This window comes from Misgurnus anguillicaudatus, chromosome 4 (assembly GCF_027580225.2).
Source record: "Misgurnus anguillicaudatus chromosome 4, ASM2758022v2, whole genome shotgun sequence".
NCBI classification, from domain to species: Eukaryota; Metazoa; Chordata; class Actinopteri; order Cypriniformes; family Cobitidae; genus Misgurnus; species Misgurnus anguillicaudatus.
In genome coordinates, this window is record NC_073340.2 from 12,868,394 (window position 1) to 12,893,293 (window position 24,900).

General features: G+C 36.7%; 1 protein-coding gene across 3 annotated transcripts in view; it reads left to right on the forward strand.

The window, feature by feature from the left end:
* The window catches only part of pcdh15b (protocadherin-related 15b), a 297,173-nt gene that overhangs the window by 248,044 nt on the left and 24,229 nt on the right, over window positions 1–24,900 (forward strand). For all 3 annotated transcript variants that reach the window (XM_055175304.2, XM_073866716.1, XM_073866717.1), the window contains exons 28-30: window positions 6,250–6,465; window positions 9,562–9,650; window positions 21,688–21,864. In XM_055175304.2, the coding sequence (XP_055031279.2) occupies window positions 6,250–6,465; window positions 9,562–9,650; window positions 21,688–21,864 (482 nt within the window). The remainder of the gene's footprint in view (window positions 1–6,249; window positions 6,466–9,561; window positions 9,651–21,687; window positions 21,865–24,900) is intronic.

Genomic DNA, 24,900 nt, shown 5'->3' on the forward strand with positions numbered 1-24,900 from the left:
ACTAATCCTTTAAGTTGCTATGTAGACCTATGTATTGTAACCTCATCAAATATGAAAAGATATATTCCCAAAAACTTTATATAGGTTATGGGGAATTGCACGCAACATACATCGCAATAACCAATAAGGTAACAATTACTTTACCCGGCCCAACCCGACCTGTGGGTTACCCGTGGGTTGAAAGATGACCTTCGCATCACTACCACAGACCATCATAGTCATAATCCGCTTACAGAACCTTAATTTTGTTTAAATATCTACCAGACAGTCTGCATTGGCCAAAACAGGTGCATGGTTCACTAGATTACTCAAAGGCCTGTGGTTTGTTGTAATTAATTTGTGTAATAAACTGTTTTTAACAATGCACAATTGTGTAGCCTCCAGTAGTATTTCTCTTTGCTGATGGGATGAAGTGTGTGTTCATATGCCCACGTGAGGTGATGTTGTTCCTTATTTGTGTGGCTGGTTGGATTTATGGTCCTGCCGAGGAGCTTAAGTCAGACCAGCTGGGGTCTAAGAGATGGGATCATCTGGAGATGAGCTGGTAGTGTGTAAAATGCCACGGCCGTAGAGATGCACCGATACGGATCTCAACACAACTGTCAATAGTGTGGACATGGGCAGCACATACTGAGGACAGAAAAGATCCTCATAAATCAGCCAGACGAGCGAGCCGCTGCTTCTCGAACAGTCTCTGTATCAGTTCTTTGTTTTCTCTCCCTCATGATTCGGTCTTTCTCTCACAGTTTATATTTTCTCGCTACGTCTCTCAGTGCTGTCTGTTTCTGTCAGCCGTCGTGTGTGTCTCACAGGAGTAATTCTGGAAATATGAGCTCAGCCTTAGTAGTTTGTGTATTCTAATATCTTACTGTTTGGCATAGTTAGTGAAGTAGGAAAAGGGATTACGTAGTGAATTTCACAGCAACTGCATCAGCGCTAGATACCTGAGGTCATTTTATGATATACAGGGAGTGCAGAATTATTAGGCAAGTTGTATTTTTGAGGATTACTTTTGTTATTGTACAACTACAGTGCTCTTGGTCAATTCAAAATGTTAACAAACCCTCAAACCTGAACATTTAAGTAGTAAAAGGGAAATTTTGGCTTTCTTAAGAGAATATTTCTATGTAAATCATTATTATGCAATTATTAGTGTGCAGAATTATTAGGCAACTAAATGAAAAACAAAGATTTTACCATCTCATTTGTTTTTTTTTCACTTGTTAAAGTGAGAATAATAAACAAACTCTAATTTACAAAAAAAAATAATAAAACAATAAAAAATAAAAAAAATATGAAGACTTAGTGACCAATATAGCCACCCTTCTTTTCGATAACAGTCACAAGCCTTCCATTCACGGATTCAGTCAGTTTCTTGATCTGGTCTGAACCAACATTTTGTGCACCCACAACCACAGCCTCCCAGACACTGTTCAGAGAGGTGTACTGTTTACCTTCACTGTAAATGTCCTGCTTAAGAAGGGATCAAAAGGTCTCAATAGGGTTTAAGTCAGGTGAAGAAGGGGCCATGTCATTAGTTTTTCACCTTTAAGGCCTTTACTGGCCAGCCACTCAGTTGAGTACTTTGATGCATGTGCTGAAGCGTTGTCTTGCATAATAAAGTCTTATTGAGAGATGCAGTTTTTTTCCTGTACCACTGCTTGAAGAAAGTGTCTTCTAAAAATTGGCAGTAGGTCTGAGAGTTGTTTTTTATTTCCATTTTCAACCCAAAAAGGTCCAACAAGCTCATGTTTAATAATACCTGTCTGTGCCTGCCTGCCTGTAATGTAGAAGACACTTTATTCAAGCAGTGGTACAGGAAAAAGTTTGCATCTTTCAAGAAGACTGATTATTTTGTAAGACAACGCTCCATCACATGCATCAAAGTACTCCACTGCATGACAGGCCAGTAAAGGCCTTAGAGATGAAAAACTAATGACATGGCCCCCTTCTTCACCTGACTTAAATCCTATTGAGACCTTTTGAGCCCTTCTTAAGCAGGACATTTACAGTGAAGGTAAACAGTACACCTCTCTGAACAGTGTCTGGGAGGCTGTGGTTGTGGCTGCACAAAATGTTGGTTCAGACCAGATCAAGAAACTGACTGAATCCGTGATTAGAAGGCTTGTGACTGTTATCGAAAAGAAGGGTGGCTATATTGGTCACTGAGTCTATATATTTTTTTATTTTTTATTGTTTTATTAATTTTTTTGTAAATGTAGAGTTTGTTTATTATTCTCACTTTAACAGTTGAAAAAAACCCAAGTGAGATGGTAAAATCTTTGTTTTTCATTTAGTTGCCTAATAATTCTGCACACTAATAGTTGCCTAATAATGATGTACATAGAAATATTCTCTTAATAAAGCCAAAATTTCACTTTTACTACTTAAATGTTCAGGTTTGAGGGTTTGTTAACATTTTGAATTGACCAAGAGCACTGTAGTTGTACAATAACAAAAGTAATCCTCAAAAATACAACTTGCCTAATAATTCTGCACTCCCTGTAGACCTCAGCAATGAGCTTCTTCACTGTCATTTCAAGTGTGCGTGCACTTGAAGTTTAAATAGATTTGATTGGCTGTAAATGGTTTGTCGTTCATCAGGTGGGAAAAATCGCTCAGCAAGTGAGCACAACAATTACATTCATTGTATATTTATCGTTATAGTTGTGGTTTGAACTCCGCTACTTTGCTATAAAAGATTTTTAAAACTGTATTGTTTATTGTTATTGTTATAATATGAACGGCCCTTCAGTCTGGTAAATAAATGTCAGCTGAAGATGCAGGTGAGAAATAAATGGTGTTTATCTCCATTCCAGATTCATGAGGCTTGTGTTTCATAACTCGTCTCACTAGATTGTAGTTTATGTCAATCTTTGGCCAACATATTATTTTCAAAACTTTTTCATTTCAGATATTTGACACAATTTGTGCTTTAATGCAAAGAATTCCAGTTTAACTTTATTAAATGTCTGCATGTGTGTTCTTCCTGAGATGTTTTGAGTCGTGCTGATGGAGAAAAGCTCCATTTGTGTCAATATATTGGATCTGTGCAAAGAGCATTGCAGTATAAATGCCGCCTATTAAACCTGCAGCTGTTTATTATGTTAATAAAGTGACAATATTGACAAGAAAGTATGAAAATAAACATTCACTGCTCTTAAACAAGCTGACTGGAGCTTTAATAATTGCTTTACAAATGAATTTAAACACAAAGTTACCTCTATAAATAAGAAATTGCCTATTTAATTTTAATCACAGAACTCTAAAACACTATTTGTGTTTTTTACTTCATCTAACATTCTGATAATAAAGACTGTTAATTATTTATGTAGGTTTATTTTACTTGTGACCCATGCTGTCAGGGATCAAATCTGAAGATTTGAAACAGAAAATAGTCTGACCTGTGGCTTTAGCATTTCTAGATTCATTTAAGGTCAATTTAAATTATATAATGATTATTCCAAAAATTGATAAACACCTTTTTTGTTTTACCGCCAAAAATCAGTATTGTATTAGGTCAGTATTAAAAAGTACATTCTTAATTTTAAGCAAAATCCAATATTTGCTGTGTTATTCTGTCATCTTTTTCCCCTTTTTTTCAAACCGCGATAAACGCCAGTCCTCCTTAACCAGTCAGCTTAACCAATCACAGCGCACCAATCAACGCATTGTATACAATAATGGCGGTGCTCTAAATACACGCGGAATCATTTACCTCATCTACTTCATGACTTCATGATCAAAAAACAAACAAAAGCAAAATAATACTTTGATGGCATTGATAAACCTGTGGTGGTTTTCTGTGGCGTTGAAGAAACGTAAGCCAATTAAAATCAAATAATTTACGTGAGAGGCACTCGGACGAGTTGCTTGTTCTGATATGACAGCATCAAGCTTCTCTCATGCTAACACATTGACCCAAGGGGATCTTATGAAAAACTTTCCATTATTTTACTCAAAGTCAACGAAAATCAAGCAGGACCAAAACATTTTACAGCTGATTGCTGTCAAAAAAAGTTCAGCGACGACGTCCCAAGAATTACAGCATTAATGACAGTGTTCTTAATACAACAAAGTAAGTCATTTGATTGATAAATTACTCAACTAAATGAATATAACATGGCAAAGATGAATGCACATTTATATATTGATTCAATAGATTTATAGCATTTTGAAAAAAACTAATTGTTTTTTATAAAAAATCTTTGAAAATCAAATTATGGATTTGAATTTTTAATCTTATTATAACCTGAAGATGCTATGTGAAAGTTTGTAACAGAAAATAGTGGTTTTCATCTTGTCACATTTTTTGTATAGAAAACACATTTTACCCAAATTAGTCAAAATGGATTTATTGCGTTTTGGATCCAAACTCTTCATATATCAAATGTATTTTGTAAGGTAATTAGATATGTATTTTTAAGCTCTTTATAACTATTTATTTTAGTATCACAAACAACAATTCTGTCTTTATAATAAACTTCCAAGTGTTTACTGCTTTCAAATGAGACCAAACTTAAGTTTTTAGAGAAAGGGCTTCATAAAATGTATCTATTTTAGTTTGGGTATGACATTTTGATGGGGTTCAAAAGTTAGGGTTAATCCCGAAAAGGCTAAACGATTGTTCAAAATCATGTATGTTGAAATTAGTATTGTTTGTGTTATTGACAGAAGGAAGCTTTTGAATGTTGACCAGGCATTTCTTAATGTTTCCGAATTCCTGCCAAAAGTTATTCTGTTTAATTTCCATATACGATGTGATCACCTGAGAGATGACATGCTGTCATTTACCTTATGTGACTCTACCCTGTTTATAGTACAGCAGCAGTCCAAAACCACAGTAGTGGCCAACGCACTGCGATCTATCAAGAAACTTTATTTGCAAAGACTGAGTTAAGTCGAGGGCTCACGATCATTTAAAGTCCGGATTACCTTCAGTTCTTCTGTATTCAATTCAATTTTATTTATATAGTGCTTTTCACAATTGTTAATTGTTGCAAAGCAGCTTTACATGAGTAGATGTAAAGGAGAACACAGAAAATCAATAGATAATATAAGAAATAGAATATAACGGCTAAGGTTAAACCGTACAAGCTAGCGTATTAATAATGTAACGTATACAGTAAAGTGCTAAATTAAGCCAAAGTTGGCTGACTCTCCCTGCGACGAAAAAACCCCCTAGGAGAAAACCGGGTGAGAAAACTCCTAGAAGGACAAAAACCCTTAGGAGAAATAAATATATTTATATATATATATACGGTAGGGATAGGAAGCGGGTAAGCGGATTAAACTTTTTTCAAATTAAATTGAATTGAATTGAGTTCTTCTGTAGAAAATGTCAGAGCCGAGACGTTTAGTGAGCAAAAGTTAAAAGCCGAATATGCTGCCCTGACCCACACACGCGTTCATGTTTTGGTAGTCACAGATTCACTTACTATGGATTTTTGTTCAGGTTGTTTAGCAGCTCATAGATAAAACTAATCTGCTTTGAAACCCCTCTTAAATAGTTTTGATGAGAAAAAGGCGAGGAAATTGAAATCGCTTTTGCTCTGTCAACCCTAATATCGTTGAAATGCCGGATTTAACAAACGCCTGTGTGCAGTGAAATCTCTTTCTCTAGTTAGCCGTGTAACCATTGCCCGTCCCTGATCTGATAATTAGTTTGTGTGATACATCACCCTTCTGAGAAAACACTGACTCCTTACGTTCCTCACCTAAAATCGGTGGTAAAAAGATAAAGACTTTTCCTTCAGCAAGGACTGATTGAATTTCGGGGGCGGTTCGGCTCGAATCCGCACCGCAGCAACAATCGAAGGATTATGTTCTGTTTGAGCTCAGCCGCACAAATCACCAATTAAACCACGGACCTTTTGTTTGCAAAGGCTTTTAATACACAGTAAGTGTGTCTGTATTTATTGAAATGAGTCTCCCAGGCATATTGAAAAAGCCTCATTTGTGTTAATGACTCGGTGAGGGCCGAGGGCCGACGTCCTGCTATCTGCGGAGCCGTGCGTATCCCTTGCTTGCAAAAAGCTATTATAAATCATTGTCACTGCAGTAAAATGCCATAGTGTTCGTCTGTGCCAGAGCCAAAGTAAGGTTTAAGGATTGAAGTTGGAGCTCAGAGCGCCACCTGAGGACTAAACGTTGGAAGTGCAGCAGTTGATCAGATCTGTGTTGTAAGTGTTGAGTAGATTGTGACTCTTGGAGCCTTTTGACACGTCTTTGCTCTATTGTTTCTGTCAGGCTTTGGATAAGGACACAGGGAATTACAGTGCCATGCTGTACAGGCTGATTATCCCTCCAACTACTGACGGCAAAGATGGCTTCATCATTGAGCCGTTCACGGGCGTGATTAAAACGGCCATCATGTACAGAAACATGCGCCGCTCCTACTTCAAATTTGATGTGATTGCCACAGACGACTATGGCGAGGGTCTCAGCAGCAGCGCTCAGGTGGTGGTAAGTATGACATGCAAACATCAAAGTCAACTTGTTTTCGGACCTGTGATTGAGAGTGATTAAGAGTTTGGGGTGGGATTATTGGTTTATTCAACCAATGAAAGACTTGGGGTGGCGCATTCAGGAAACCTATTGACAGGGTCTTATAACTTCAGTCATGTCTACATTATACGTACTTATACGTTAAATAAACTGTACGAAAAAAGTATGACCATCACTGATGTCATGTGAGTGTTTTTTAAAAAGGATAAAAACTTAATTTTTATGTAGAACATCAAGGAAACTAATTGAAAATGATGAATAAAATAAAACCAAAATTGCTGCAAATATACATCAATAATTCTCTAAAAATGCACACTTAAGCCGTAATGTGGCATTGTTATTCTTTTGAACCCGATCATTACTTTAGCAATTTCTTTGAATACTGAATAGGTGCAGAAAATGTAGTAGTTCAGCTTTAAATACATGATCTCGAGCCGGCTTAAACACATTGATTTAAGTTTAAAGCAGTAATCGGTTTTGTGGTGCGATCCATCAGTGATTTTACAGCCGAGAGAGACAGATGTACCCATACCCTCATCTTTCTGATTCTGATGAGAGAAATACAGCGTTGTGATTTCTCCTGAAGCCGATGCAGAAGAAACATTGATTTTTATGTGGACTCAGGGGCTTCAGTGACATTTAAACCCATAAAACAATGGCATGAATGAACTCAATATCCTTAAACTGCACTCCAGCCCCTGAGTCAAATAAATGTGCTTTTCATAACTTCTCCGTGAAGATGTAGTTGATGCCAGCTGGATCACTGCTTGTTCAGATTTAGAGGTCAACTAATCACCACCTCACTGAGTCACAAATAGACAAAAAATACATGATCATGATATGAAGTCCATACAGGAGATGGAGCACTGGCACTTATTATAATTCTTTAGTCTGAATCTAAGCATGATGTCATTATACAACCAGTGTTGGGTGTAACTAGTTACTAAGTAATTAACTAAGTAAACCTTGAAAAGTAAAGTAATTTAATTACTGTTACTTCTGATGTAATTGAACTAAATACTGTGTATAGACTATAGAACAATTTTATATAATACAATAGTGAATGTAACATAAAATTAAAAGTCTAAGGTTAAAATGGATGTTTTTATGTATCATTCTCACTTTAAATACTTTGGTGAGTAATAAGAATAATGGTAAAACTACCGGTTATATTACTAAGATATTACCTGTTTATTAGTACCTAATTAGCATTAATGCTTGATTCTGCAAAACCTTATTCTACATACTTAATCTTACCCAATTCTTACCAATACTTAACTCATTCCCTGCCAGCTATGTTTTGAAAAGTTGCCCGCCAGCATTTTTTGTGATTTTCACAAAAGTTTCACAAAATGCCTTCCAGTAAAATTTTCGTCTAAAAATATATAAACATACAAATATATCAAATAAAAGGACAGACCATCTGCTTTCAAATAAACAATAAACAAACAAAACAGGAATTTTTTTTTCATCCTATCTATATTTTTTCTCTGCTTATAAAGAGAAAATAAAAACTTGAATTATATATAAACTTGAATATGGGTATTTAAAAAAATTAAAAAATTAGCAAAAAAATAAAATAATTGCATTTTATGAAGGAATTTTGTTAGAAATCAGATTCAGAACGATTATCAAAACATACAGAGTTTAAAATTAGTAAATAACGTTTTGGCTTTAGTTTTTTCATAAATTGGGTAAGTGACTTAAAAATGTATTAGGGAATTAGGCAAATGTTTTCTCTTAATTGACTAGATAACTCGTCAATGGCAGGGAAAGAGTTAATAGTGAGAATTTAACCTTAAAAAGTGTGACCAGACTAATTTTTATATGATTTATTCGAGCCGTTCTTTGTTTCATTTACTAAATAAGATTTTAATTTGAAATACTTTTTAGAGCGAGTAATTTGTACAGTAATCTAATTACATGATTGAAGATGTAATTAGTAACTAGTAATCAATGACTTTTGTAACTTACTCAAAACTGTATACAATCATAACAGACTGTTTCCGTCACTTCTACTGATCTAATTGTCATAGATTTAACCATTACAAAAATTTTAGGGCACATAAGAACTTAAGGTCTTCCAGCTTTACCTTGTTTTTAAAAAATAGCAACATGAAATGCATCAGAGACCATCAGTTAATTGTTACAGACATTTTTTTTTGTCTCTCTATATCCTCTGTTCAGATAGATACAGTACAACTAAATTCAAATATACAGTACTGTGCAAAAGATTTTCATGATACGTCCCCTTTAAACTTTAGAAGAACAGAGACATGAACATTTATATTTTAAGGAAACATTCGCACCCTATCCTAACAGAAGGAAAAGGTCAAGTTAAAAATATGCTACTTTTATAAGTTATCACAGCTGTGTCTGTACTTTTTGTGAGCAGATATACTGTGCATTGAAACATTTTAAATTTAAGCAAGCAGTAAGATACTCGAGGCTGTGCTGTATCATGAATAAGTCAAGTCAATGCAACCCATTCAGTCATGACTTATTCATGATACAGCACAGCCTCAAGTATCTAATTGCTTTTATAAAACAGTTGCCACACAATACAAATATTTCAGCAAAAAATAAGTATTAATGCAACTTTAATGAAGTAAAATCACTAAAAGTCTTCCATCCACTGGATAAAATAGTCCCTGCGTGACTGAACAGTAACTAAATATTTTACGTATGTTTACATTGCTAAGGGTGCTGTGCAGTGATAAACAAAATCATTGGGTACAGCGGTCATAGTTGTGTTTTATCATAAAAAAAACTACAGCTATTGACCAATCAGAATCAATAAGTGGAAATAAGCGTTTTATAAACAACATTAGAGCAATTCTGAAGATCATTTGACATGAGCTCATTTAGACCTTTGGTGCCTACTGTAATATTTGGTATATCATATTCATATCATCCTACCCTGCACAATTTTTGTTCACCAGCCATTAGAGAAAAAGTATATATTTTGTTTATACTCATTCACATTTATTTAAATAATAAATCACTAATCAACAAAATTCTCATTTATGACTAAAGGCTATTTATGTTTGCCAGGTGTCCGTGGTGAACCAGCTGGATATGCAGGTGGTCGTTTCCAATGTGCCACCTACTGTAGTTGAGCAGAACAAGAACCACCTGATTGGGTAACGCATGCAAACACACTCCTCAACCAGAATACATAATACAGAGCTGAACTCGCCAACATAAAATCATTTCAGAAAGCCGGGTGATCATGTATGCATGAGCACCCGACTCCAGATGTTTATATTGGGAATAAATCAGTAGAGCAGCTTGATTCTGTCAATCTTTCATATTAAGAATCAGGAGGCAAACTGTGAAGCGTCTGCCCTTATAACACAATATCCAGAAAGCCAGGGTCGCCACCAGAACATACAGAATGGGGGGGCATTTTGTTTTCATGGGGGGCACACTTCATAAAGTGAGAAACAGACTGAACAAACTGAAATAGACCAATACAAGTCCAGTCTACAATGAGAACTGTGTGAAATATAAACCTACAATATGTATGCTTACTGTATAACCATCATATATCATTTATATCTATTATGTACCATACTACAACCAAACTCTTTTATTTTAATATGTCTGAAAAAAAAAACATATTGAAAGGTATGCTGCTGGAGACTTGCTATTGGTTGTTGTATTTGAATAAATAATAAGGTGAGTCTAAGAAAGGATTACATGGGCTATTTTGGGGATGTATTTTGTTTCATATTATTATGTTTAATGTAATAGTACGTTAAATTATCTGATTTAAATTTGAAAGATTTGTTGTAGAGATCCATCCTGGGGTCAAATACTGCTAAAGAAAGTGTAAATAGACAGAGAAAGAGAGCGAGAGCGCTCAAATGTAATAAAAGGGCTCAAGTTCACATAATAATAAGTTTGACCATACGATTAGGGGGGTACGCTGTGTCATCTGGGGTGCACTGCCTCCTAATGCCCTCTCTTGGCGACGGGCCTGCAAAAAGCTCTTGTTCCTCTGCCAGCTACAAACTACTTATTATTTTCCTCCTGACCATTAAAATGCTTCAGAAATAGTTCAGTTAAAAATAAAATGTCTTTTTTATTTACTCACACATCACTGCAACCCACATGACTTTTTGTCTTTTTACAAGAGAAGTTTAAATTGATGTTTATGCTACTTTAACTGAAATTAAGCTATTTACTGATAAATCGCAGGTGTGTATAGTCAAAATTTGCATTCAAAAGCCCTAATCATATGACAAAGCTGTCATATGGCTTCAAAAATCTCAGATTAAAGTGCACAAGGTTTGTTTTATGATATTGTTGTGGTTTTCAACCTTTTTCAGGGCCCCCCTATTGTCCACAACAATATTCGAAGCCCCCACGCTTTCTAAATTTTTACCAAATTAAATATACTAGAGCTTGGCAGGACTAGACAATGTAAATTTGTTACAAAAATAACCAAACAAAAAGACATATCTTTGTATATAATATTTTTAAATAACTTTGTGGGCCCTATTTTAAGAATCTAAGCGCATGGTCTAAAGCGTACAGCACAAGTGCATTTAAGGTGTGTCCAAATCCACTTTTGCTAGTTTAATGACAGAAAAATTTTTCTTTGCGCCTGGCAGTCTGAAAGGGTTGCTTCTATTCTCGTAATGAGTAATGGGTGTGTTTTGGGCGTAACGTGCAATAATCCAATGAGAGTCTCATCTCCTATTCCCTATAAAAGCCAGTTGCGCTCACACTAAGGCAGATTCCCTATTTACATGACAGAGTTTGTAAGCGGAAAACTGTAAGCAAAGGAAGAAGACCAGCAGTTTAAGATTGATGTTAAAAAAAATGCATTTAGTTTTATTTATTTGTGTAATTATTTGTGTAATTAAATTGTTATTTGTGTAGTTAAAGCTTTGGTTCTCTTTAAAAGTCGTTATTTTAGTAATGGAGTAATAAGTAAAATAAGCAGTTTTAATGGCTGATAAAATCTGATACTTGATCACTGTAATCTCAAAAAGTTTTTATAAGAATCATTTAAAAATATGCAAAAAAAACTTTATTTGTGACAAACACGAGATAAAGAATTTACAAACATGTGGAGAGCATACCTGTCAACCCTCCCGTTTTTCCCGGGAAAATCCTGTTGAAACAATTTTCCGCATTTTTCCCTTATTTTTAATCTTTCTATAAAAAATCCCACTTACCGTATTTGATATGTTTGCTACATTCACAATAAAGCAGGCGGCAGAATATCTGTAACACATCACTCAAACGACACACGCCAATAAAACAAAAAGAAGAAAAGATTCCCGAGAATTGGTGGAGAGTCTATGTGGAGGATGATGAGACGCTGCAAAGCTACAACCGCCAAGCTATAACTGCCAAGCGCATTAGCATGCATGTCTAAAGTTCTGTTATCTTTGTTTATTTAAATCCCTATTCAGATGGGATTAGTTTGACGGGGGTAGATGGCGTAATGTAATTTTCCACAGGTCTGTAATATTAATGGTCAATTTGAACGGGATTAAAAATCTCAGTAAAACATTCAGAAGTGGGAGGGGTAACTCGATTCCGCAGCACGTGACCTCTCTCTCGTCGTCACGTGCACAATTACCCTGCTTCCTGCTTCATGTGCAAACAACATGACACAGATGAGGAAAACTCGAAACACTGTGTTTAATTTCAGTTTGGGGATAATGTCAGTTCAGAAACAGCTCCGTGCCTCTGAGAAGTGAATCTGACTTTTTTTTTTAAAGTTTGTGTCGGTATTCAGGAACTGATTGCCACTGACTTGTTTTTCCGCCTAGAATGCAAGTAAATGTTTCTTTAAGCGCTTTTATATTTGAAAGAAACCCGCAAATTAATAGGAAATGACAAAATTTACGTGTATATTTAGAGCTGGTCTATTCGCACTGGATTAGTATTACCTGAGGTAATTTCTCCAGACCTTTTTACAGAAGGTAAAAGTCGCCGAATCTTTAGTGACATTGCCATAATGATTACTGACGAGCATTTGGATAGGACTAAAATCACTGAGAAGCCACCTCCCAATGTAAAACTAATCCTGTCGAAATAGTACTTATGTCCAAGAGACACAATAGCACTATTCGGACGGGATTAGTTTTCCAAACGACGTTTGAGTTTCAGCGTGTCCCCCAGGACGTCTGTGATTTTATGAACCGATTCGGACGGGATTAAAATGATGAAGGCTATTCCAGAGATGGGAGTGTCTGTTTCAAGCATTTGGGCGTTGCAGTAGCACGTGCTCTGTATACGCGTTTTTGTTATGTTTAATATTTTGCTTTAAAATGTAAAATTATGACTGAACATGTAATTTATTAATTTAATTTTAACAAATAAAAATAAAATATACAAATCCTACTAAAGTAACATTAGTCTACTTGTTTAATATAACTGTCTGTTTATAATAAACACAAAGAAATGAAGAAATAATGATTACTAAAAATGTATTCTATTAATTAACATTACCATTCCGGAGTTTAACAACTTTGAACGGAGTTTCTTATAACGTTACTGATATTACAGTGGCAAGTCTTAACAGTGTTTGATATTCAGCTCGTCTTGATTTAAATATTTTATTTTGCCAAATGCAAAAAAAAAACATTCATATCTGAATGAATGGGACTCAGGACATACAATATACGCGCATAAGTAAGACATTACGGCAGATCACGTTGGCCAAAACACGAAATGAACCGCGTTTTCAAAAGATATTGCGGGCAAACACAGACATTTGCATCCGGACGGGATTAAATTTCTCAGAGGACCTCTGAGTTCGGCGAAAAACAGTAGGTAAATTGCTCTGAAATTCTTACGGAGGTCATCAGAGAAAAACGCAGACATGGCCGATTCGGACTTGATTAAAAACACAGATTACATCTGAGAAGCACGATTTTCTCAGAGGTCCCCCTGTAAAACTAATCCCGTCCAAATAGGGCTAAAAATAATCTTCTACATTTTTATCCTTAAATTATTCCTATTCAAAAATTGTGTGTGCTGCTGCGCATCCGTGTGTGTAATAAGCAAACCCGTGTTGTCGTCCCATCAGGGGCGCCGTAAAGGGGGGAAAAGTTAGGACGATTCCAAGGGCCCATGAACTTTTGAGGGCCCCAGCCAAGGACTGCGCCGCAAACGCAACCCCCTTGAGCTGAGCCCTCTTAGCTCCGCCCCCGTCTTTACTCTGCGTGTTAGCGCCTTCTTCAATCCACGGTCTCACAGTGCGCGTGAACTTCACAAGAGAGCAAGGTGTGTGTATTTACTGCTATTTGCTATGATATCTGAATATGTGCGCATCCTTACTATAAATGCAGTTTACACAATGTGACGCTGGAGCAATACAATGCAGTTTTCTTTCCACTGTAAAGTCTTCGCTCTTTTCACCTCAGTTAAAAAATAAACAAGGTGATTTACGTTCCCTGTTTTATGTTATGACTCTAACGCGAAGTCAGCCCTTATAAGCTGTTTTAATTAACTTAGCCCGTATAAGCTAATTAACATAAACTAGAAATGCGATCGGTTACACACTTCAATGTTTTGTAACGCAATATGCCAAAGAAGGATTTTTATGCATTCGTCAATCGAGTTGATTGTGATAAAACAGAAATGAATCTAAGCCTAAACTAGTCCAGTTATGTATATTAAAGCTTCTCACCTTGCAACAGGCTTAAGAAATCAATGGAAATCTGTCATAATCTGCTATAGTTGTCATTCATTTCATTTTAGAGTCCCGTTGATTAAAAAATCAATCTGAAGAATCATTTAATAGCAGTATAGCTGTTTTCTCAAGTTCACAGTTTCAATGATCTGTCGTTATTTTTGCTTTACTGAAGCTGCTGGTGTGTGAAACTTGTTCTTTACCTTAAAAATAATGCTAATAATTATAATACAGGCTTTGGTCAAGCATTTTTGACCCAGTCTTATTTGAGGCAGAATGTACATAGAAAAGATGGATTGTTGTTGTTCGCCATTTTTAAATGTTACAATGTTGTGTGTGTAACAGCTCAAGTATACAGTGTCACCGAGACTGCCTGTGAAAATCAGACTAAAGTCTCAAATCTTATTGTGAAATAAAAAGCATCACAGTTTAATTTCAAGCATTAAGCATTAAGCATTAATTTCAATCGCTGACATGACATTACTCAGTCAATATTAAAGATATCAAGTTTTTATTTTCACAAAATGTTCTTTACATTATGTAGGATGAATTTATGTGGAAAACAGTAAATCACAAATAAATACTTCAGCTGGGTTTTCACAGGCATGGTCACATTTATCTTTAATCTTTAAGAACGTTGCATTTTCTCTGAATATTCGATTAATGTACTGTATTTTTCAATTAAATTTACATTGCACAATAAATTATCTTAGCTGCAGACATTTTAGGTGTCTATAAATACTGATAATTGTGGTCATAACAATAGCAAAATAAATAGTTCTGTATTATTAAAATACAGACAAAGATTTTAAATAGCTACAGTAGGTTGGATTGTATGTTTGGTGCGAAATAGGTATGGTGGGGGCCTGACCCCCTATTCTTTCATAGGGCCCAAAATTGCTAGCGGCGCCCCTGCGTCCCATTTATAGGCGCATATTACTAATGCGCACCCTTGACTTTAGAACAGGTTTTAGTTGGTCAGTGGTGTAGTCTATTTTAGTTGCCTCAAAATACCAACGTGCCAACAATGCACCTAAACACACCTCATTTTCAAGCCAACACGCCCATGGGCACACAAATGGGTGCAAACGCACTTGCTATTTGCACAACATGATGCTGGACATGCGTAGAGCTGAAACTTGCAAACACACTTGAAACGCACATTGCGCTGGGTGTATGATAGGGCCCTAGATCATCTTGAGGCACCCTTGGAAAGCTGTTGAGCAGAGGTGGAAAGTAACGAATTACATTTACTCACGTTACTGTAATTGAGTCGTTTTTTTGTGTACTTTTACTTTTTTGAGTAGTTTTTAAAAATTTGTACTTTTACTGTTACTTAAGTATGTTTTGTTTAAAGTATTGTACTTCGCTACATTTTAAATCATATCCGTTACTGAGTAAAAAAAATATAAAAAAGCAAGGTGATAAAGACGCGCAACGGATGATTGTTGGGGGGGGGGTGCGCAAAAAGAACCATGGAGACGGACGAGACAGTCGCGCGCTAATGCAGACCCGCCTCAGTTCAAATCTTATGAAAGAAACCCCTGGCCATATTTAAGCGACCACTTTCCACTGACGCGAAGCAAGTGTTTCATTCCTATGAAAGGTAGGATTCACTCTTGAATACGAAATTGCCGACCGGGTTTTTACCGCTCATTTGCACGACGCGTTTTTAATATCATGCGCATTATCTTTTACCATGCGCATTATCTTTTACCATGCGCATTATCTTTCGAGGTCTAGCAGCTTTTGTCAAGTCAAACACAACCTAAGAACGTCCTCGAGAATGCGCAAGAGAGAGAGAGAGAGAGAGTCATCAGGTACCCAGGTCAGGGAAGTAAGAAGATAATAAACCTGTCAAATGTATATAGCCATGGCACTCATCTCATTATATGCTCATTTAAACTATATATACTTTAATAAAATAATGTGTTACCAGCAATACATCAATTACAACCTTACTATAGTGATTGTATTTACTAGCTGCTGACCACCTTCAAAAGTGCATAACTCACATGTAAAAATCATGAAACATTTCCATAAATGTTTCTTAGTTTAAAAAAGCTTTTTATTTTATTAACTTTTTGTTATTGCACTTTAATTGTAAAGATGTTCCTACAAATAAAAACAACTAGTTTGAGATTTATATTCCCTTATCGTTTTTGAACTATACTAGAATCCTCCACCTCTCCCCGCTGTAAAAAAAGTAACTTTTACTCTGAGTAAAGTTAAAATGACTTACATTTACTTTTACTTGAGTAGATTTTTAGACCAGTAACTTTACTTTTACTTAAGTAAATTATTATTAAAGTAACTTTACTTTTACTTGAGTTCAATATTTTATTACTCTTTCCACCTCTGCTGTTGAGACCCACCTGTGTTCTCCAGTCCCCTGTTTAAGAAACACTGCTCTATGGCATCCACCACAATCCTTTGCACTGTGCCAGAAAAGTGTAAATATTCTTCAGAAGAAGTTGAGCAAATCAAAACAGAATGTTATTTTGGGTGAACTAAGAACTCTGAAGGTTTAGTGTCACAGTAAACCCATGAGAGAGTGCAAGGTATTCTGTGTAACCTGGGACTTGTAGAAAGGAAAGTGTCGAGAAATTACACAGCCTGTGAATGACGATATTGAGACATAAACACACACATCTTAATATTCCCAGTGTGCACACACACACACACAGATTTTCTGTCTCAGTTGATAAAACTCCTAATCCACTCGTGCGGCTGTTTTCGGCAAACGTGTTCCCCGCTCCTCTCCTCCTGCAAGTGGAGTCATCATTCTGCTCTCTGTTCTTTTCCTATGCGTTGTTATTTCACCTCAGCGGCAGTGTCAGGGGAATATCTGAAGCGCTGCGGGTAATTGGCTGAAGACGGCTGTCGCCTCACAGATGGAGCTGCGAGGTTATAAAGACACCCGGCGGGAGACAGGGACACCGGCGCTGTCTTACACACCTCATTTCAGCCCTGCCTTTGCATTTGTCCTCTGTGTACCTGCGCTCAAAACCTCTTTCATGTGCTCTACCAAACATATCTAATGTCTCTCTCTCTCTCTCTCTCTCTCTGTAATTCAGCTGATGTAATTGTTACTCTGTTTCAGTTTTGTTTCTCTGGTGATTATAGCAATTACAGCTTGTTGTGGATCTTTGAGATCTCGTGGAAGTTGATTGTCAATTTTTTTTCTCTGATGTATGTTTATGATTAATGGCTTTGACTTTCAGTTTGACTCAGAAGTTAATCCAAATGACAAACTCTTACAGAAACAAACTCTTACAGTGTAGATTTAAAATGAACTGCTTCCCTCCTCCAACATAACAAAAGGAGCGATATATAGAGTATCATGAAAGTGATCTATATGACATGTTCTGCTGTTTGTCTTTTAAAAGTTCATTAAAGCTTTGTGTGAGCAAAAAACCCAAATGCAGGTTTATATTGTTATTGTTTAGTTTCAAAGTTTGGTAACGCTTTATTTTCTGTGTCCATAATATAGAGTACTTACCTAGTGAAGTACTTAGTAATAGATGTTGTAATAACATTGAACAAAATGTACTTAAAGGATTACTCCAATTTCATAACAAAAAATCCAGACAATTTACCCACCCCCATGTCATCCAAGATGTTGATGTCTTTCTTTGTTCAGTCAAGAAGAATTTACATTTAGTCATTTAGCAGACGTTTTTTGTCCAAAGTGACCTACAAATGAGGTAACAATAGAACCAGTTCGGACAGGGGTGGGCATTCCTGGTCCTGGAGGGCCACTGTCCTCCAAAGTTTAGCTTAGGGGTGGGCAAACTCTAATCAAAACAGATGAATGCCATTTCCAAGTCATACTGAAGCCTTTGATTGGGATTTTCAGGTGTGTTTGATTAGGGTTGGAGCTAAACTTTGCAGGAAAGTGGCCCCTCAGGACCAGAAATGCCCACCCCTGAATTAGGAAAACACAAGAACAGCAATACATACAGTCGTATGAAAAAGTTTGGGCACCCCTGACAATTTCCATGATTTTCATTTATAAATATTTGGGTTTTTGGATTAGAGGTCTACACGGGTCCAAAAATTCCTACCCGAGCCCGATCAGACCCGTAAATGTGCTACACTGAACCGACCAGGACCCGTCTATTATTTAAAAGCTGGACCCGGATCCGACGCGGACCCGTCTATTATTTAAAATCTGGATCCGAACCCGTCCGGGAAGACACAGACCCGACCGGCAAATATTCTTTATCTAAATGTTATAATAAGTCAATAAACAAGTAGCGAAAATTAAACTTTTTGTCTTACCCATAGAAGTTAGTCTTCTCCCTCCTTGTACCTGACTGTGTGATGCACAATCCTTGTTTCCAAGAAAGTTCCATCATGTTATTCCTCTCTTGACGATTGAAATGTTTAATGCTTATTCCAGCTTTAAAAGTCCACTTTACAGTCATTTGTTGTGTAACGTTATCGGGTCAACTTGCCTAATAATGTTTGCCCATTTGGATTATAATAACGATTGCTCGTTCAGTGCCATGGCTGCTTTCGTTAGCTTTACTTTTTTGCTATCATCTCTGTGCTCTTTGAGCAGATCGCGAAAACTTTAGATATAACAGCAAGATTGTCAATTTATAATATTATTATAAACATGAGAGAAGTCAGTGCAAAATGCGCGGTACGGCGGAATAGGTCCCGCCTTCTAAATAAAAGAGCCAATTGTCAAAGGTAAAGCCATTGCGTCTCACTGCAGAAGCTGGTAGCCAGAGAAACATTACAAGAGCGCATGCGCGTTAGCTGCCTGGTTGGAGCAACCAAATATAAACTTTTTAACGCAATTTTAGCGTCATAGAAAAAATGTATGCGACATTTCATCTAAGTTTTTGTTGCTGTTTTTGAAAAAATGTATTAAAATGTCAGTGTGTTTTCTCCGAGTCCGATCGACTCGGGTATTACCCACAATGTTAAACAGACCCGGGACCCGAAGTAATAGATTGAGACCCGACCCGGACCCGGCTGATCATTTTAAATATAGACCCGAACCCGTACGGGTCTCGGGTTGGGTCCCGGGTCTTTGGGTCTCGGGTCTTCTGTGTAGACCTCTAGTTTGGATCAGCAATTTCATTTTGATCTAGCAAATAACTGAAGGACACAGTAATATTTCAGTAATGAAATAAGGTTTATTGGATTAACAGATAATATGCAATATGCATCAAAACAAAATTAGACAGGTGCATAAATTTGGGCACCTCAACAGAAAAATCACATCAATATTTAGTAGAGCCTCCTTTAGACGCTTTCTATAGACGGGTTGCACGGCGACGTCACTAACTGGTTGCGCGCGCAACCGAGAGGCAGAAAGACGAGAAGTGCATTGTGTTGTATGCTAGTAGCGGTGTCTGTAAGTCAAAATGCCAAGGAGTTGTTGCGTGGAAAATAGTACCAACAGAGTCAGTGCTGGGTGCCTGATGTTAACATACCAGTAGATGCGACTATTACATTACTAGCATAATAATTATAACATTCTAATTCATACATGTATCACAGTAACACTGCAAAAATAAAGACAGAAAAACAGATCCAACTAAAATCAAGTCTTATTTATATACAAACAATAAAGAACGCTTCAATAATTAAGGTTGTTGCAGTAGCGGATCAGCTCACCAATCGGGCTTTCTGCCTCCTGGATGCGCGCGCACCCTGCGATGTTTGTAAACTTGCAACCCCTCTATAGCCTGTAATGAATGCCTGGATTCTGGATGAATTTATTTTGGACAATTCCTCCTTACAAAACATCTCCAGTTCAGTTAGGTTTGATGGTTGCCGAGCATAGACAACCTGCTTAAAATCACCCAACGTATCTTGAATGATATTCAGGTCTGGGGACTGGGATGGCCACTTGTTCCTCTGCATAAAGCCTGAGTAGATTTTAAGCAGTGGTTTGGGTCGTTGTCTTGTTGAAATATCCAGCCCCGCCGTAATTTCAACTTTGTTACTGATTTCTCAACATTATTCTCAAGAATCTGCTGATATTGAGTAGAATCCAGGCGACCCTCAACTTTAACCAGATTCCTAGTAACGGCACTGGCCACACAGCCCCACAGCATGATGGAACCTCCACCAAATTTTACTGTGGGTGGCAAGTGTTTTTCTTGAAACGCTGTGTTCTTTTGCCACCATGCATAACACCCCTTGTTATGACAAATCTTTGGTTCATCAGTCTACATCACCTTATTCCAAAATGAAGCTGGCTTGTCCAAATGTGCTTTACATACTTCAAGCGACTCCATTTGTGGCATGTGTGCAGAAAAGGCTTCTTTCGCATGAAAGTATGCTAAATTGTCTTTGGTGATGGTTTTGACCGTTTTCACCATCCTTCGCCTTTGTCTCTCCAACATATTACGTGGCCTGCCACTTTTGGCCTCAACAAGAACTGTGCCTGTAGTCTTCCATTTCCTTACTATGTTCCTCACAATGGACAATGACAGCTTATATTTCTGCAATAACTTTTTGTAGCCTTTCCCTAAACCATGATGTTGAACAATCTTTGTTTTCAGGTCATTTGAGAGTTGTTTTGATGCTTCCATGTTGCCACTCTTTAGAGGAGAGTAAAGAGAACAACTACTTGAAATTGGCCACCTTAAATACCTTTTCTCATGATTTTATGCACCTGTCTACGAAGTTCAAGGCTTAATGAGTTCACCAAACCAACTGTGTGTTCCAATTCATCAGTGCTAAGTAGTTACAGGTATTCAAATCAACCAAATGTCAAGGGTGCCCAAATTTATGCACCTGTCTAATTTTGATTTGATGCATATTGCACATTTTCTGTTAATCATTCCACAGATGTGGAACAGATCCAGAGAAGGTACGCAATAATGACCCCCCCCCCCCTTCTGGGATGGCACCACAAGCCATCGCTCGTTGGCAGAGGGCAGGGGATCTAAAGGGTTCATAAGTCTGTATAAGCGAGTGAGCGTAAGGGAGTGCTGAATTTGATGCAAGCTGCTATAGGAAGCGAGTGAAACCTGAAAAAGAGTGATGTGCTCCCTCTTTGGCTCATTGAAGACCACTCTTGCCACAGCATTCTGGATCATCTGTGGGGGTTTGGTTGTGCAGACTGGGAGTCCAGCCAGAAATGGACCTCAACAGTTTACAGTTTCAATGCAGCTTCAAAGAGCTCTAAAAGAGCTTTTGCATATGTCATATTAAGTACATATTATTAGTTACAAATTAAGTACATTTTGTTTCATGTTATAACAATTTATTACTAAGTACTTAATTATGTAAGTACTCTGTATCATGGACACCGTAAAATAAAGCACTACCAAAAGTTTAAATGTTTGTTTCTATAAAAGTGTGAATTGAATTGTTTGCATCTAATTTTCTTCCCAAACTGAAATGATTTTGTGGTAGTTGTTATGGCGCTGTGAATCTGCCACTGTAAAATATAAAGTTTTATTGAATTGAAATTGAGTTAATAAAACATTGTCTTAAGCGCAGTAGGTCTAAATTCATTTTTGCTGTCTCTCTGTATTTCAATGCAGGATTTTGGAGCGCTATGTACAGGATCAGATTCCAGGAGCAAAAGTTGTTGTAGAATCTATTGGACCTCGGCGTTTCGGTGATGGTTATGAGCAGGAAGATTACTCCAAATCTGACCTGATGGTTTATGCAATCGACCCTCTCACCAACAGAGCCATCTCAAGACAAGAGCTCTTCAAGTGAGTTTCTCCTATCAAACACCTCTGCTGTCCCCTGTCCTTTCACATCACTAAATGTGATGTTGTAAAGGTTATAACAAACAGACAAATGTGTCAAAGAAAGTTCAATCTGCTTAGCAAAAATTGCCTTGGTTTAAATATTTTGTCTACACTTCTCAAAATAGCCTTATTCATATATGATTAGAAATAATCCATAATTAGCAAGGTCTTTTTTTAACTGCAATTAGCAGGGATGTAAGCCTTGATCCTTCATACAATAGTAAATGTATCTGTACAGCTGATGGGAGAGGCAACTTTATGTTATTTAAACGTGAGAGAGGCAACGAAACATTGAGTTGCCATGCAACAGAACAAATGACGCTAACAGGTGTATGTCTAAACTAAACGGCTTCAAACTTGGATTATCCAATCAGATTTCATAGTCACAATTAATTGTTATTTAGATATACATGTTTTAATTAGGGGTGCACCGAAATTTCGGTCGCCGAAAATTTCGGCCGAAAATGGCATTATCGGTTTCGGGCCGAAATAAAAAATCCAGCCGAATATGTCAACCGCGCCCCTCCCATCTGTGCGCTAGCGCTTGGGTTTCACTCACGGTGACCAGTCGTCACCCACCCCTCCCCTTCGTGCTCAAGCAGGTTTCACTCAGGGTCGAGCCGTTTGCACGCGTCTGCAAAGATTAAGCATGTCTTGATGTGTAAACTTTAGAGAGAGTCGCGCTAATGTGTCTCATACTGTAATCCATTAACGTACATTTGGCGAATAAAGCAATGAAACACAACGTAACGTTTTTATGTGGAGCGACTGTTGCGCTGTTTGAGATTCACCCTCCTTCTCTGTTTGAGCGTGCGCGTTTAAGTGCACTTGGTAGTGCACATACTAGAGAGACGCCTTTAAAAAAAAAAGCAAACATAAAATCTCTCTGTTTATTGATAGGGCACATATAAACAAAATTCTCTCCACAGTATTCTTTTTCTAATAAAAAAATGTGTTTATGTCTTAAATGTATGTATAGATTACAGTCAGATTAACCTACTGAAGTCTGTGTCATTAATGTTAATCAAACAACCCATGACAAAGAGACAAATAGCTCTAAAAATAATAATATTAATTTATTGTGTTATGATTCATTTAATTTGATTTCTGTAATGCTAATTTCAGACCTTATTAATGTACAACTTTGTTCTTTTTTATAAATGTTTACAATTTCTTTATTGTTTATTAGATTTTTCCCACCCGCTTTTTGCTGATTGGAAAAATAATCTGATCTGTGCCTCAAAAACTGTAATGTGATCCGAACTGTAAGTTTTTTTTATCCGTCACACAGCCCTAGTTAGTACACAGGGAAAGCCGTAAATGCAATTGTACTAATAATTGGCATAATAATTTCTTTCTGTGTTTCGGTTTCGGTTTTTCGGCCTTGGTTTGCTTTTTTCGGTTTTCGGTTTCTGCAAAGAATTTTCATTTCGGTGCATCACTAGTTTTAATGTTTGTTTTAATGTATTATACCACACTGTTTTTAAAGCTTAGGAAATTGTTAAGATGTTACTGTATATGTGGAGTCCCCCAAGGTTCCATTCTTGGTCCCATTCTCTTTTCTTTATATTAACATCCACTAGGATCTATTTTTTAGAAAACATGATGTATTGTTTCATTATTTTGCAGTTGATACAAAGCTTTATCTGCCGTTAAAGATACATACTCCATTACACCATTGCTTGAGTGTCTTGAGGATGTTAAAACCTGGATGGCGTTAAATTTTGTACCATTTAATGAGGGGAAATCCGGAGTTATATTGTTTAGGCCTGGTGGGTCTTGTGAGTGTCCCGATCTAGATTTGGGTTTTTTAAGACCTACTGTGAAACATTTAGGTGTTAAATTTTATGGTGATTTTAAACTGAACAAACAGATTAATTTAGTAATTAAATCCATTTTTTTCCAATTGAGGCAACTATTGCGGTGGCACCCCCGAAACTATGGAATAGTTTGCCACTAAATGTAAGGCAAGCCCAAACACTTTTCATTTTTAAATCAAATCTTAAAACCAATTTTTATAGTCGAGCATTTAACTCTGTTTGATAGCTGTTATTTTATGTTTCCTATGTTTTACGATTATTGTATTGTTGTTGTTATTGTATTGTTTGTTTTATTGTTGTTTTTATGTTTGAATTGTTGAAATATTGTCTGGACAGCACTTTGAAGAAAAAAAACTTGAGTTGAGTTAAGTATATGTGTGCTTGTAAATCTTCAGTCCTAATGCAAACAACTAGAACTAGTTTTACTGTAGCTGCCAAAGAAAGTATAGCTACCAGTCAGTTATAACACATGCCATAAGACGCAGGAGCTGAATACACAATATAAAACTTTACCATCAAACTTTGCCTCATAAATATTACCTGATGTTTGCCCAGAGGTGGGAACAGATTTGCTGAAAGGCAGGTAAATGGAAATGCTAACCAACATACTTCACCAGTAAAATAATGCAGTGGACAGGAATTTATTCTTGAAAGAAAAATACATCAAGATGCGACACAAACGCAACCAATCAATAAGAACATATTTTATTTCACTTTTACTGTAACAAACAATCATGATGGGACAGAAATCAATACATCACCAAAATGGGTAATGGCTGGACTGAAAAAATCTGACCACATGCTTTATAGTTTCGTGCCTGGTTAAAGGGATAGTTTACCCAAAATTGAATATTTGCTGTTTGTTTACTCACCTTGGGCCATCCAATATGTTGGTGACATTATTTCTTCATAGAACAAATAAAGAAGATATTTTGCAGAAACTTTAGTGCTCTGTGATGCATATAATGCAAGTCAATGGTTTCCACCACTTTGAAGAAGATCTCGCTTATGTTTGGCAGAGACTCTGTATTAAAAGCTAATAATGTTGTAAATAACATTCAATTTCTTGCAAAAACTGATCAATTAGTTTCACAAGACATTAATGAGTGCGTTTACATGCACAGCAGTTCTGCTTAATAAAATGATAACGTGATGGGTCATGTAAACGTGTAAAATG